The sequence below is a fragment of the Vollenhovia emeryi genome, unplaced genomic scaffold (assembly GCF_000949405.1).
Source record: "Vollenhovia emeryi isolate VEMERY1.0 unplaced genomic scaffold, V.emery_V1.0 DF939135.1, whole genome shotgun sequence".
Classification (NCBI taxonomy): domain Eukaryota; kingdom Metazoa; phylum Arthropoda; class Insecta; order Hymenoptera; family Formicidae; genus Vollenhovia; species Vollenhovia emeryi.
Window position 1 is genome coordinate 1,135,583 of NW_011967231.1, and position 15,786 is coordinate 1,151,368.

General features: G+C 37.2%; 2 protein-coding genes across 6 annotated transcripts in view; one reads left to right on the plus strand and one right to left on the minus strand.

Annotated features, from left to right (window-relative positions):
- Positions 1-426: 426 nt before the first annotated feature.
- On the minus strand, positions 427-4,300 carry LOC105567760 (radial spoke head protein 6 homolog A). Its single transcript, XM_012022873.1, has 11 exons — positions 4,169-4,300; positions 3,674-3,863; positions 3,341-3,537; positions 3,169-3,256; positions 2,582-2,839; positions 2,323-2,445; positions 1,810-1,963; positions 1,454-1,608; positions 1,122-1,351; positions 608-792; positions 427-500 (listed from the first exon to the last, which is right to left on the minus strand). The coding sequence occupies exons 1-11, from the start codon at positions 4,285-4,287 to the stop codon at positions 427-429; spliced, it is 1,773 nt and encodes a 590-aa protein (XP_011878263.1). The 5' UTR covers positions 4,288-4,300.
- Positions 4,301-7,519: 3,219 nt separating this feature from the next.
- Positions 7,520-15,786, plus strand: part of LOC105567708 (papilin) — an 86,619-nt gene continuing 78,352 nt past the window's right edge. For 2 of the 5 annotated variants that reach the window (XM_012022783.1, XM_012022786.1), the window contains exon 1: positions 9,880-10,057. In XM_012022783.1, the coding sequence (XP_011878173.1) occupies positions 10,035-10,057 (23 nt within the window). In that variant the 5' untranslated portion in view covers positions 9,880-10,034. Of the gene's footprint in view, positions 7,711-9,876; positions 10,058-15,786 lie in introns of those variants that run through there. The other 3 variants (XM_012022784.1, XM_012022788.1, XM_012022785.1) reach the window with 3 other exon arrangements.

Genomic DNA, 15,786 nt, shown 5'->3' on the forward strand with positions numbered 1-15,786 from the left:
AAAATTACATTGTTAGTACACCAGATTACATGACTCTCCTAGAGCATTTTGGGAAAACCACATTCATGTAACATACATACAGGGTGAGTTTTATTTGGTGAACGAGTCTTTTACTATGAGAGTTGGATTACCGACCGAAACTGTAGCCAACTCTGGAAAAATGGAAAATAATCGTTATACATATGTATACGTTTCAATCATGTAATATCTAATTTTATCTCTCAATATGCAGTTAAATACTACATGTTTGAAACATATTGTATAACGAGATTTTTTCCATTTTTTTCCCGGGTTGGCTACAGTTTCGGTCAGTAATCCATCTCTCATAGTAAACGATTGATTTCCAAAATAAAACTCACCCTGTATGTACAATATAACATGGAAATTTAGAAATGTACTATTTTATATGCAGAATAGCGAAGAAAATTATTCATCTTCCTCCTCCTCCTCCTCTGTTTCTTCATCTTCTTCCTCTTCCTCCTCCTTGTTATCTAACATTCCTTTTTCCTCTATAAAAAAAATATTTTAGAAAATATAAAAAACGCGCATATGTTATTATGATTATCATATTTGATAATTATTTAAGAAATTGTTTTAAGGCAATTACCCATTGGCAATATTGGTGGTAAATGCGTTAATTGATACGCCTCTTCTTCTTTGACAGTAGGATCACGAATTTCCATAATCTCCGGTCCGATTTTGTACTGATCTTGAACAGGTGGCATATTAGAAGGGCTGTAATTATACGCGTTGTATTTGTGGCCCCATCCGATATACACAGTAGCGAAGCGTCTGCGAAATGACACCATCAAAATCATATTAGCGTAATTCTACGCGCATTAATTTCCTTATAATGTAATTGTGGTTCAACATAATTCCCTTTTCATAAGTCGCAAATATTCACAGCAGGGAGCGATAGTTACTGACGTGTGACGAGTTAAGCATGAAATAAGTTTCAAACTGTTTTGCATGAAATTTGATGATGTTGTTTATAGTAAAATATACTGTTTCTCTACTGCAAGAATTTAAAGAAAATTATTTTGCGTTTTAACGCATCATTGACAGTTGGCTGTTAGATAAATCTAAATATTAATCGAAAAAATTTGGATGCATTTTCGTACTTTCCTACCGCGAACGCGAACGCTCCAGGCCAGATATTCGACTTGACTAAAGCTACTGCAATGTCTGGTTGTATATATGTCGATTGTCTAACAGTCCACGGTATCACGGAGTCAACAACAGCATCCTCTGATAAAGGAATTAAGAGAGGTGGTCCGATCTCTTTCTCTGTCATTTTTACTTCATCTTTCTCTATGTCTTCCTCCGCCTCTTCTTCTTCTTCGATTGCATCCTAGTAAATAAAACTCTCTACCAAGCAGCTCGATGAAGTACTTTTGTAAGCAACGACGAAAAATAGTTTTACAGTGGGAGCGAAAATATTTCATTAACTAACATCGACAATCTTTTTCTCCTTCTCGGGATTCCACCAAACAGTTCGTCCTTGTTTAAGAATATATGTACTATGATGACACCAATTTGACATGGAGGGATCGACAAGATCCTTGATCGGTAGTGGATCATAATTAGTGTTTTCTAATAACTCTTCTTCTGTGTAGACTACATGTAAATGATACTATTTCTTTAAATAGTGTATATAGTCAATTTCTAACTTAATAACTATTGCAACTTGCATCTCTTTTTGTCATTACAAAAATATTTAGAGGATAATAGACAACTTTTATAATATTATAAATATTGTCTGTTGAAGAGATAATCTAAAACAAGGATTGCAAGTTTGTTTTCCATTACTTTCTTTTCTTTCTTCTTCTATCTCTTCATCCTCGTCTTCTCCACGGAATGTGAAGAAGCCAATCGGCGAAACATGAGTGGTCGCACTAATCCGTGCAATTTGTGCACGAAGATAATTTTTCTCGGTTCCGGGAAACGGCGGAAAACTGTGAATCTGTCTCGGAAGCGATATACGAATTTAAAGGAAATAAGCCATAAATGAAACAGATTAATATCAAAATGATTTTGTTATACTTCAAAGCTTGCTTGTTGCTAAAGAACTATTACTCCGCATAATTGCTATACCTTACATATCGCTTATAGAGCGTATATCTTTAATTTAACTATGATTTTCTCTGCTGTTCTCGTTCACTTACTAATATCGTACGTCACGCGCAAAACTTTGATACCATACACACCAGATATTATGGATATCAAAGCGGTATGTGGGTTAACTTTATAATGCTTTATGGACGTGTTCACAAATAACATCGCTCTAACCCGGGGTCTCCTTCATTAAAAGGCATCACGTACCGGTGTCTCCAAGTTTCCCGTGCAGTATCGAACAATCTGTCGTGCAATTACTATCTGCTGCGGTGTAACCGTCGGAAGTTCGATCCACTCGTCTAACCCAGGCGCGTTGCATACAAAATACACCTAAATACGATTACCGTGAGATAGTGGCGGATTATTAAAAAATGTGCGACGTGACACCAGTTGGATATTAATTTATTGCGCCACCGTCAAATGTCATCTTTGATGTTCCGGTAATCGAGATCTTAGAAATGCGTACTTTTTTATTGAGACCGCTTCCAATTCTCTCGATCGGTATTTCCGGCAACGGTCTCCACGGATTAGTAGGTAACGCTGGATATATAAGCTCCAAAGGCTTTCCTTTTGACGTATCTTTGCGCGGACTTCCTATTGTTTCGACAGTTCCTTCTATGTCTTTCTCTTTGATTTTTCTCGCCACTTCTTCCTCCACCAGTTTCACCTTGTCGGCTTCAATTTCCTCTTTTTCTTTTCTAGATTGTATTTCATATTCCTCTTGCTAGTTTTTTTAAAAAATATTATGAGATTCTTAGAAGATCTAAAGATCCTATGAATATACAACACAATAATTGCGTTTTGTGTGTGAGAAAAGATATCTTAATACTATGATAAGTGCTTCTTTATTTATGTTTTTAAACTTATTTAGTAGGGTGTATGACAAACATGATTAATTATTGAATATGAATAGTGAATTTTCTCAACGTTACTCATATGATGCCAAACATTTTTAACAATATCATACTCAGAAAACAAATTAAACCGCTAATGCAATGTCTTTTGTATTGTGCAAAATACGACTTTAATTGTATCTTAATATTAATATTTAACCTGTAATCTTCGAGCAAGCTCATCCGCCTGGAGTTCAGCTTCTAGTATATAATAATTTTTAGGCCTTCCAAGTATTTTGCCCCAAAATCTGAAATTATCAATGAAAAGATACGTAAATCAATATACAATGGTATAATATAATCCGGGAATATAAGTTACATAAGTCGAATACCTAATATTTTCAACCGGCATTGTCGAAGCGAACCTCCAGATCGATAAATTAAGCAACACTACTTCGTGTCGTGGCAGTCCTACACCCGTCTGCTCAAAGTAGAACAAAAGATCCAGCATGTTGGGATGTTTCTTTTTTTTATCGGCTTCCTCTTCGTCCCCTAGTTTCTCCTGTTCGTCGTTAATCCGTCTTACACCCTGCCGTGATTGCAAGAAGATTGAAAAGTAAAACGAAGATTATAGTTTGCCTCGTTTGCATCATTTGCATGTATTTATTCTGAGGAAAACTTGAAGTGTGTCGTGGTTTCATTATCTGTTACTTGTCAGACCGCACCTGGAAGAGTTTAATGAGCTTCTTGGCATCGTCGTGTTGCACGGGTGGTATGTACAGATCCCGAAGATAATCCGTCTTAGTCTTAAACCTCTCCTCTTTCAATTTTCTACTGTATTCCTCGAAAATATCAACAGCATTTCGCGGCTGTTCGGCCAGTATCTTTGCCAGAAGCTCGACTAAGTGATCGTATCTAAGATCGTCAGGAGTAAATATTAATTTATTTACTCAGAGTTATCTCCTTTAATAACTTTTCTTTATTTGTATATTTAATACACTTCCAAGTTTTCATAATGCATAAAAACTTTACATTATTATCTAATGTTAAAAAAAATTATTTGAAAATTAATGCGGTGCAATGGCTTCCACTAAAATCACACCACTAAGTTGTTTTCGGTGAAGGAGAAATACGGTAAATACGTGAAATATTGAAAAGGACGCGACAAAGAGAACACAATTGTATAACTTTTATCGCAGGAAATTCAGTGATGCGCGTACAAACTGTCACCCGATTCTGTGCTATGTTTCTGAAGAAATAGCTTCGCACGTCGGATATCGTGCTTCACGCTGGGAACGTCGTCGGGAGGTGCTTCTTCTACGATATAAGAATATGCCATTCTTATTATGTTGTTTTCCACGTCTCACCGCATGCATCTAGCTCGCAAAATTGCATGCAATGTCACACCGCCGGATACTCAGTAATATTATCGCACTAACGTAACCACTACGCAAGCTCTCTGTCATCGTTTGGTAACTTATATCAGCGCCAACTGATTTTTTTTAATCGACGCTGTTCATCCGTTTCTTCCGTTCATCGCCATCCTGTGTCGCGAAATCGCTGCGATTGCTGTTACAAAAATATAAAATCTTATCTAGTGACCTAATTATTTCAACGCGCCACGCTGCTAAAAATGCTTTTAATCAGCTTTGTCAAAAGTAGATAGAACGATAGCTGAGATAAATGTCTCCTACGCACCGAACGAAAACCCATTTCCGAATGACGATGTAAGACGCAAACAGTTATACAAAAAAAAATATATTTAAAAGACAGCTCCGCGTTTAAAGTGCAAATACATTTATATACACATATTTCACTTTATTCAGTTGGATATATGTGAATATAGCTTTTTTTATAATAGTTTAAAATATTTCTTATGCATCTGTATCTTTATGAAACATATATTTTCCCTTCTTTCTCTTTCTGTCTCTCTCTGTTATACGATATAACAATACAATCGTTCTTTTGATAATTCTCTGAGGTGAATTAAAAGGAAGATGTGAATGAATAATTTGGCTCGATAAATATGAATCATTCGCGTACAGTTCTATCAGTTTGCATCCTGGAACGTAGTTATCGTCTATCGGGTGTCCTAAATATGACGGACATTTCTCGAGGTCGCTGGCTGTTTCCTTTGACGCCCACCCTCCTTTTACAGCGTAGAACACGTGCCCCGTCTTCAAAAACTACCGCAACGATAAATGTCGAGGCTTTCTGATTGAAAAGTTCAGAAAATCTCCGTGTCGTTAAATATAGGCTCAGAGACGATAGCTTTCATCTTCACTTATAAAGTCCTTATAAGTATGGAATAAAAATACTTTACATTCCATTACTTTATTAATTATTTACGCATACATGTTTGGGTAGAAATTTTATAGATTAATGTTAATAATTGATAATTTTTTGTAGTTAAATAAATTCGTGGCAAAAAAATTTGCTCCGCTAATTATCCAGTATTTTCAATAAATGTTCATTTCAACACGGTCTTTCAAAATTACTCTTTGATCTACATGTATGTTCATACATGGTACATATGATATCCAGACTGACGTTTATGCGCTACAATATTTATACATACAGCATGTCCTTTCCAGACATCAAATAAAACTTACCGTTTCAAAAAACGTTTTCAGTTGGAGTTTTTAAAAACTTGCGTAATTCAGTGCAACACGCTTGCATAATTATTGTAAGCTATTATGTACATTGTGTATTTTTGTCGAGACAGCTGAAGTATAAATGGCCACTGACCACAAATATAGAATTGTTATTAACAAAACTAGGAATGTTTTGAAGAAAAAAATTTGAGACAATATTTCAGGCGATATATTATTGTTTCTCAGCAAAATTATCCAGTTTCTCATTAGATTCATAAGTGTTGGTCTACAACCTTGCTTGTAAGCCTTAAGCCGTAAGAAATTAACCAATTTCAGGTGAGAGTGAGGGAAATAAATGCCTGTGATTGGTAAATTTCTTACGGCTTAAGGCTTACAGCTTACTTAAAGCAAGGTTGTAGATCAACATTAATGCGATTTAATAATACTCTTTATCTACAAACTTTCTCTCGTATGAAATTCTCTATCGACACTGCATAATGCCACGTAATTAACAAAATGGTATGCCGATTAATAAAACGCGAGCGCATGATTGCCCGGGTTGGCATGTATCGGACGGACGGATTCGGAGCAGAACGGATTACCCGATTCGCCGAAATTCAATAGCCACCGCCGTTTGACGCGCATTGTTCGCGCGACGGCCAGATGCGTTAATTAACAAAAGGCCGTTAATGTATGAGCGTCTATCGCAGATGCGATTTTCAACCGATAACGATGATAAACGAGTTCGGATAATCCGACTCTCGCTTGTGCGCGGGATAGCGAAATAGTCCGATAGACGACAATCCCGGTATTTTCCTCGACCATTCCATTTTCCACAGCTATCGCGGTTAATACCGTTACAGTTAGGTGTAAATGTTTTCTTGAAAACAGAAATGAAAATATTTTAATTATAGATACAATATAGCATGCACGTGTTAATTTGTAACAATAATGTTGTTCTTTGCTCTGTGCCGAATTTACTTTATTGATATAACACATTAAATCGATATTATGGTTTTAATTAAACTAATTTTAGATAAAATGTGTGTATTTACTGCAAATGTATTTATTTGGCGGCCATTATTTCGTACAATTTAAAATTTTATTTAATGTAATTTACTACATCCTGCTCGGACCGTATTAACTTTCTTATTTCATATTGATTTATATCGTATCGGTCCATGTTTTAAATCCTTATTTTTATTTAATTTCATTCAATTGCTAAATATACGTAATGTATTATTTAATTCTCAAAAATCTCTAAACTTTTATTTGCTTATAAATTAAAAATTGTTGAAGCTCTGACGTTTCTAAGAATTCTGCAAATCTAGCCAAGGTGGATTAAAAAAAGTCTTACATAAAAGGAAGTCTACACGATCTGCAAAATTTTATTATATATAATAGTTTTGTAAATCATCTAAACTTTTATGCACACATTTTAATCTTTCTACGAACCTCGATATATTAAAAAAAAGGGTAGATTGAGCGAAAATATTATGTCCGGGATTTTTCTCCGGGAGTTCCTTTACACGCTTCACCGACGTTGCTCTTAAAGAAGAGCGAGGAACGATAAATTTGTTAATCAAGCGGCATTGGACGCATTTCGAATGTAGACGAGTGCCAGAGTTGGTGCTCGTAATTCGCGGGGGCGTTGGAGTATGAATGAGTCCCCACCATTGTCTTTCTCTCTTCAAGCTATCCCGTTCTCTCGCTAGTCGACCACCCCGTCATCTCTTACCAGCCCTACTCGTCCCCTCCATGTCCTTATTTTCTTCTTCTTTTCTCTCTGTCTCCCTCTCTCCCTCTCTCTCCCTCTCTCTCTCCCTCCCCCCCCCCCTCTCTCTCTCTCTCTCTCTCTCTTTCATTCCTTCATATCATCACTCTTTTTTGGTCCCTCTTCCTCACACCCACATCGACCGAAAGCAGCTCATATCGGGGGTCGGTTCTCTCTCCAAGTTCCACGCTTCTTTCGGTCAGTTTTCTCCCGTGAGTTGTACGCGCGCGTTCTTTCGTGAGGACCGGCTTCCGTGTCGTGCAGTCTTTAGGCCCTACAGCCACGAGAAACAGAACTAGTTGTGTTGAAATAAGAACTATTCCTCTTGGCATCCCGTGGATACCCGTAGAACGGGAGAGCCGCACTGTTCCACCATGCGCCATCGACTTTCGAGGTACACATTACATATAACGATTAGTGATATTTTTTATTTCCATTGGACTTATGAGATAAATGAGGCACCTAAATTATCTCGATTAGATTATTAATTTTCTTTTTGTTGCTCGTTGCTAAATTGAGACCCGAATATTTGTCTCTAACGTAAAAGTAACTTGTAAAATTTTCTTTTAAATAATGGTACAAAATTTATATACCACATATTTATAGCGATACATTTACACATTTTATAACATTTAATTGAAAATTTGTATATTAGTATACTTTCATATGTCGCAACTTACAAAACAAAGTATCGAAGCGGCTAAAAGATGAATTCCCGTTAAATAATATACGATTCGAAGACTTTTCATTCAAAATAGAAAACTACTCATCCCTTGGACAGTTACTCTTGCAGTTATTGAAACGATTTAGTATGAAGTGCGCAAGTTTACGTCTACTAGATCTTATTATTAAAAGTTTCACTTCTCCCGTCTTGAAATCGTTTGAACTTCAGTAATGTCATTCTATCTTAAAAGTGCAGTTTAACTTATTTGGAGATAACTACGGTATTATATAGAAAAAAAGAGAAAAAGGCAAGCGCACTTAACAGCAATAAAAAATAATTCCTTGCCAAACAAATTATATTGTGTACAGACATAAAACATTGAAACAAATTTTATTCTGAATTAATCTGATTTTACAATTAGTTCAAAGTACTTAAAAGAGTACTTACAAATTACTTATTGTTAGAAAAGCATCTTTCTCTCCTGATATTTTTTCTGTTTTCTCCCTTTCAAAAGTTAAGTTTTAAAATAAACACCATTTTTGTTATGCATATTAATTCTATCAATTTCATTGTATATTAGTGAAACTTTATCTCCATTCTATTCTAACATTCTTTAAAAAAAAGTATAGTTTCTTCACATTCTACTTGGGCAAATATTTTATGTTTGGTGTTAGACAATAGTAAATTAGTACGGTACTCATGTTATTTGTCGCGAGAAGTAATGTCACTCGTTCAAGAATCATCGTGAAGAGGATCTTACATTATTCATTCGTCGTTTCTACACGGCATTGGTCGATCGTTCGTAAATCGTTCGTTCCTGATCGCCCTCGACTCACTCTTCATTAAGACGTTCCCATTTAAATGAATGAATGAACGGATGAATGGATTTCAAGAAGCCGTCAGGAAGACCCCTTTCTTTATCCTTGAGCCTTTTAGTAACAAGACTCTGATTTATTACAAGTCGCAAATGCGCGTTAGTAAATCGCTCATTAGAATCCAAAAGCTTTTTAGACATGTTATGTTAACGTACATCATCATCTGCATAAAAATAATGTGCAAGAGAGAGACATTTTACGCGTGTATCTTATAAAAAATAATTTTGCCTCTGTGGTTGTGTAAAATATCGGGATATGTCATGCCTTTTTTAACATATTAAAATTTTAAGTTTACTCTCTCGCGCATTTTACTTTTCGTTTGTACTGTTCGATCAATAGCATAAAAATAAGAAAAAAGCAATAATGTTTTATTTTCTAGTCAACAAAAATTAATTGATACGACTCTTGTAAAACTAGCTTGCACAACAATATATTGAAACATTTTTGCACAGTTTAATTATCAATATTTCCGGTACACCTTGCACTTCTTATCTTAGATATATCAATCCAAATGTCCTTGTGTTTGCCTCATCTAGTTTTATGTCCTAGAAATGATGCATGTGCACGTTCGAGTGGAACAAATCGTTTCCTCTTATTAAAGCGCACCATTAAAAAGATAAAAAACGTGATTACCATTCTCTTTCCCACTGATGTAAAACAAACGTTTTATAGTTTACTTATACGCATATTTGTGCATTCGAGTCATATTAACGTTGTGTATTTTACGCAAAGTTTTTCTTTGTAAAAAATAGAAATTGCTGTTGTTAGGTGTAAAAACACAATGATCGTAATTGTTATAAATCCCAAGGGATTTTGCCAGCGAGAATTTAATAACGACGATAAGTGTACGTCTTAACATTTTATTTGGAAAACGGAGATTTGAATGCGTCATGCGGATTTATCAGTGAAAAATTTAATGAGACGAATCAAGTCGCGGTGGGATGAGGGGACAAAAGCGAAATTTGCGGCACCTCAGTATCGGTAGGCCGCAGGCCTGTGGTCCATGGCCGGTCGACGCAGCCTCCTCCCGGTTCCAGAGAGAATCGGAGTCACGTTCAGTCAGTGGCCGACTCCCGACCGTGGAGGTGGTGCGCGTTATCGCTCCTTCGGCTTCTCGACAGTGCGCCGAAAGGAGTTTTCTCACTTCTGCATATATTACAAGGCTCATCTTCATCGGGCATGACGAACATCAGGGGCACGTGGTTAGTCGAAAAAAAAAGTTTTTTTCCGTCTCTGTTGAAATCAGCTATGCTCCATTTCTTATATTCAGATTTCTTAAATAAGTTTTTCAATCACCGTGTGTGATCATTGAATGCTCGTCTTGGTCTTCTATTTCTTAGATCTAGATCTCAATCCCTCTGTCTCTATCTCTGTCTCTTATTCTCGTTCTCTCTCTCTCTCTCTCTCTTAGACCGGGAATCGATTTTCGTTTAGCCCGTTTTTATGAAGCGCACGGAAGTACCCAATTACGAAACCATTTAAAGGGAGTTTTAATTAAAGGTTGAGGTGGTTTTTGCGCTTAATTTGCTCGCTTTCTATCACGTCGCTCCTACTCAAAGATATAACGCGTAATTAATAATTATATTGTATACAGAATATTTATTTGCATTAATGAAGAGTTTCTCATATATTTACATTTTTTAGCCTTTCTATCTTTTCCTCGTTTTTCGTGGCAAATTAAGATCATGTGAGGATGTAGTCAAAATTTGATATTGATATCATAATTGCTATATACTTGAACGAATAAGCCGAGTTACTAAAAACGAATTTTGAATTGAGTTATCGTTCTAGTAATGGTGAGTAATTTAAAAATTTTGGTAATTCACACACTTACAGATATCCGCGCATACATTTGCGCAATGAAATTCTCTTCACCGTTTGAATTATGCCACAATTCCCCAAATGGTTTCGGTCGTTACACGTGTGAAAACACCGTTTCAGAAAAGTTTTCATCTTTGTCCGCCTAGCAAACGTTTACGTTTCTTCCGACACGCATAATTCGCACATGTTGAGAAACAGGAGATGGTCTCGTGAGTTCTTGGAGATGGAAAGGGCGGATTGGTCGACATGTGTGTCTCCTCCGACTGACTCATTTGTCAAAGTGATCCGAGCGCTTCCAATTAACTTATCATATACTGCTTATTATTTAGTTTCCAATTATCCAATAGAATTGTGTTATTTTTTAAAGCAATTTCATGTAATCGCACAGTGCTGTGACTACAAATGTAGCTATCGTCAACTTTTCATGTTGCGGTCACGCAGTGTCTACCATGTTTATACAATATACATGTTTCTCGTTATTTTAGTTTTATATATACATATATATGTAATGTAAATCCGGGTCGTATTTTACTGTTGCTTTTTCCCCTCTGTGCTATGCTGTCATGCAATATCTTCCTAATATATATTTTAATGGCGATTTGAACAACGCCAGCACTTCCAATCAGATTAGATGTTGCGATATGAATTATTACGTATTTACGCGAGTCAGGAAAATGTAATGTTTTGCCTTCGATTTACGGTTATAACAGTACTTCACTTGCGGTAGTTATAAAGGGTTATTGTAACGAGCTTTCAGGTGCCATTCTCCTGGCTAGCTTGGCAGGACAATGGTTTATGCTAATTCCTGCTGATTCTATGTAGACGTCTTTCCAAGCCCGTACACAGAATACGCGTGTAACGTGTCAGAATTTTAAATTTAACCGGTGTCACACTTGCAAACGATGCGAGATTTAACATTGCACTTGCGAATTTTTTCGTCCAATAGAATCACATTTTATATTTTACGAAAATATGAGAGATCAAAGAAGAGAAAATGTGAGTTTCGCACTTCGCTTATTTACCCCATTAATTTATCTCATTCACTTTTGTACGCACGTTTTAGACATTTATGTAACAACAAACAAATGTTTTCTATTTCATCTATTTATTAATTTTGTTAATTTCTTTAACATTTATTCACATATTCGATTCTTCCTTTGTCGCGATTAACAGATTCTAATAAATATTCCCCTCGTATTACATATCAACGCTAATGCCCGCTATTGCATTTTCGGAAATGCATCTCTTCAACAAGTATCTTCGTGCTGACATATAACAACATTACGAGGTTTGTCATTCGCGCGATTCCAACGAGTAGAGGGAAAGACAGTAGTTACCAACGTTCTGATATCTTTTTCGAATTTCAAATCCGAGAAACCCATTTTGTGGAACAAAGGGTTGTAGGCTTATGCAGAATAAACAATTTCATGTCGGCCGAATAAATACGTGTTCCAGTGCGGGTTCCGCGCTGTACATTCGCTCATAGAAATTTCCAACGCGAAAAGCACTCTGTCAGGTATACCCGGCCACATATGTTGCAGACAATCCTGCATTTCGTGGCTTATTTTAGTTTCCCTGGGAGAGGGGAGAGGGAGAGAAAGCTGTTATTTCTGTTCCATAAGTTAATACTCCAGGGCGGCCCTCGTGTTTGGTTAAATACCAGACACTATTCCGCTGTTTCAAAACACTCGAAAGTATTACGGTTTTGTTTATTGTTAGACGTTTCTGTTTGTATAAATGTGATTATCGCACGAGGGGGCGGGAGGGCGCGCTGTGGAAAGTAATTTTTAATCACAACTTGCGCATTCCTTGATCGCGGAAGATACATCGCGACGTACGCTCCTATTATTCCAAATTTTAATTAATTGCAACCTTGCGAGCTATTTGATCGATTGAAATAGGAGTTTGGAAACTTTGGGCGTTTACTAAAATGATAATTGATGAACCTACATTTTCAATAGTATTGCATAGTAAATTTTTCCTGTCCTTCTCGGTTACGCATGTATTCGTAGAAAACAAAACGGTTTATTTATTATACCGCTGTCTATCAAAGATTTCCATAACTATAGTTATATGCTAAATAGTAATCAATTGAATATCAATCCTCGTACAAATAAGATCTATATGCAGGTTGCTAATATCAGTTCAAATTAGATATTGATTATGCCGCATACAACAATTGTTGTGCGGGTTTCTCCAATTGTATTTACCCGGTTTACTTTTAATGAGGAGTAAAAGAAATGTTAATTTATTCTCAGAAGATTTGACCGGATGATTACTCGAAGTAATTGGATTGTTCCTCATCCGTAACGAACTCGATTCAACCATAGTGGAATGCCATTTAATGCGTTTAAGACTTAAAGACGATGTGCACTTTCAGTCTCTAAACAATTATAATCAAACGTATTCTCCAAAAATCTAGGACATAACAGTAGATTGTTAAACGAATTACAGAGTGATTTTGAAAAACGCCAACATATCGCGCTTTTTCGTGAAATCTTTTTGCAAAGTAGACAGTTATTTAACAAACACAATGCGAATCAATAATGTAGCTTTCCAGTTACAAAGACTCGAAACATTTTTCTTAGTTAAACATCTTTTAATAGCTGTGCTAAAATTTCCTTTCACTATTTCGCGTTAACATTGTGCAACTGATAGCTTGAATTATTTCAATGGTGAGCATTTAAATTGCTGTATACCATGCAACTGCATTCGCGATTTCTGATATCTGCTAGCGCTGACTTGCACGAAATGAAAAATGTGCCGACGCACCTTTTAAACGAGAATTCATCTTTTCTATGCAAAAAGATCTTCTTTTTTTGCTCGGACGATAATGCAAGTGCGTGAATTATTTTTCTAAAAATAGGCTTTCGCGATCAATCCGAAAACCTATGGCCTGTATGTTTAGTGGTCGAGTGTCTCACCTAACGATCTCACACGAAGATATTACTATAAATATCGTTTTTTTCCGTGGACGTGAGCAAGTCCAATTACGACTCGTACTGGACTATGCGACTATCAACACTCTGGAACGCAAGGATACGATTCCTTGTAGCATTGTTTGCTCATAGTAATTACGAGATCCATGGACCCAAGTGCTTCGGCAAAAGGAGCAGAAAAGGTTGAAAAGAAGAGGCCGAGTAAATGAAGAGCGAGGCAGAGAGGCCAAGGAAAGCGCGCGCATACACGCGGTTTCTTTTCCTCTTCGTTCAGCCTCGTGTAAGAAGAGGCTCCAGAGAGCGGAGGAAAAAAGTACCGGTTATATCGTATCCTCGTTCATCTCCATCGTAAGAGAGCGACTGTAGCTGATAAAATATCATGATAGGGATGTAAGGGAGTGGGCAACCCTTCTGCGCTCGTGCGCATCACGCACGTACGAAAAGAAACAAGAAAGGGTACGGCGCGAGGGGAGGCCGTGCATGTAATTCCTGTGTGACTGACAGGTACACGGTGTAAATAAAAAACAAGACCCTCAACGGAGATGAAAATATCGGGTCTTTATACATTGGGAAAGCTGTCGCCCCTTTCGATTGCGATTTCGCGACAAAGTGTTTAACGACAAATTGACGTGTACGTGAGAGTCGTCCTCTGGAAGTAATCTGTCAGCGAGTTCGTGTGGCCGATGACAGTTCGCCTTCGTCAACCTACCTCGCTCTCACACTCGCAACCAGTCTCATTGGTACAAGATATATTTGTCCTCCTGGGGAAAATAACACGCGCGCTTGGCGAGCCTTCTCGTTGGCGGACATAATAACTTGCAATCAACGAGGATCATTCATCAGGCTAAGTACGATCGTATCGTGACGCGCAAAATCGAGCAGGACGAAGCTAGCGGAACCTTTGGTCCCTTGCGAGAGAAATTGCGCGCGAGAGGACCGACATAATATACGATCGGGGAGGAGAAAAAAAAGTGATATTCTTGTACGTGGTCTCTTCATCGGTGGTTCGTTTGATCGGGAAGATGTTTAACTACGACTGTTGAACGGAACAAAACGGGGCGAGTGCAGCCATAGAGAATTGGAACGGCAGGTTTTGTTTTTGTACTGTTGGCTTGCCAGAAAAATCGATCGGCAAAAATTTGTTGTTGGTCATCACCGGCGAACGCGCGGGTTCACAAGTTGTCCATGACTGTGAACATGCCGGCGTGAACTTTACGACGATTATACGTCTAGCAGATCCGACGAAGTAACAACTCTCATATTACACTTATTCTTGTCATACATGATTCCTTGTGCTGATATAATCTCGGACGTTGTAATGCCGGTTATGTAAGTGCAACTTGTATCTTCGACCCGAGAGGAAATTTTAATAATTTGCATTCTTGGCAATTTATTATAATTAAATCCCATTTATTAGAACTCGATTATCTATGAAATATATCTATAAAATATGCTTAACCAACCTGATTCGAAATTGGAAAAGTTGATACAAAATTTATTTTCTCTTTTAGCTTAAGAAATCGATTGTGTATAGAATTATGGCGAGTGTTAATTTAACAAATCTAATCCTTGATTAGAAATGTTTTAATAAAATATTTTTAAGTAAAGGGGGAATAAAAACGCTAATAAAATAAACTTACTCTCAAAAAGTGAATCAGTGAATAATTCAGTGCTATACTTATAACTGTTTTCAGTGATAATGATTGACCTTTAGAGAGTACACCCAAGAATTTATTCTCATTATCGGTGAAGCGATGCGAGACATGTAACAGGTTTCTAATTAAGATACGACAATGGCAGAATTAATCGAGTACAATCCGCGAGTTATTTCTGTCTTGTTACATATATCTTTCACGTGTTGATTCGACAATGCATATTGAGCAAACAGAGCGAGGAATTATTTATCTTTCCCGAAGGCTTCGTCCGCGTCTTCCTTGGGTCATCCCGCATTCCACGACCACAATTTCAAGCTCGTCGTTTTGTTTCACATTCGCGTATCGCAGCATCACCGTCGAGTTTCTCCGGGTCGCATCCCCTGTCAGAATAAGCACCAGGGCAACCTGTTGCGCTCAGATGCCTCTCCGTCGTTGCTCACGTCCGTGACCGTGTCAGTAAGCTTCTTTCGCTCTCGCTCCCTCTCTTTCTCTCCCTCTATTCCTCCCTCCCTCTCA

Excerpts from the sequence above, each read along its gene's own strand:
- LOC105567760 (XM_012022873.1), bottom strand. The coding sequence starts at position 4,287 with ATGGCATATTCTTATATCGTAGAAGAAGCACCTCCCGACGACGTTCCC. Across the intron at positions 3,538-3,673 it reads AGCTCATTAAACTCTTCCAG|GGTGTAAGACGGATTAACGA; the intron begins GTGCGGTCTGAC and ends CAATCACGGCAG. Across the intron at positions 3,257-3,340 it reads ATGCCGGTTGAAAATATTAG|ATTTTGGGGCAAAATACTTG; the intron begins GTATTCGACTTA and ends TGATAATTTCAG.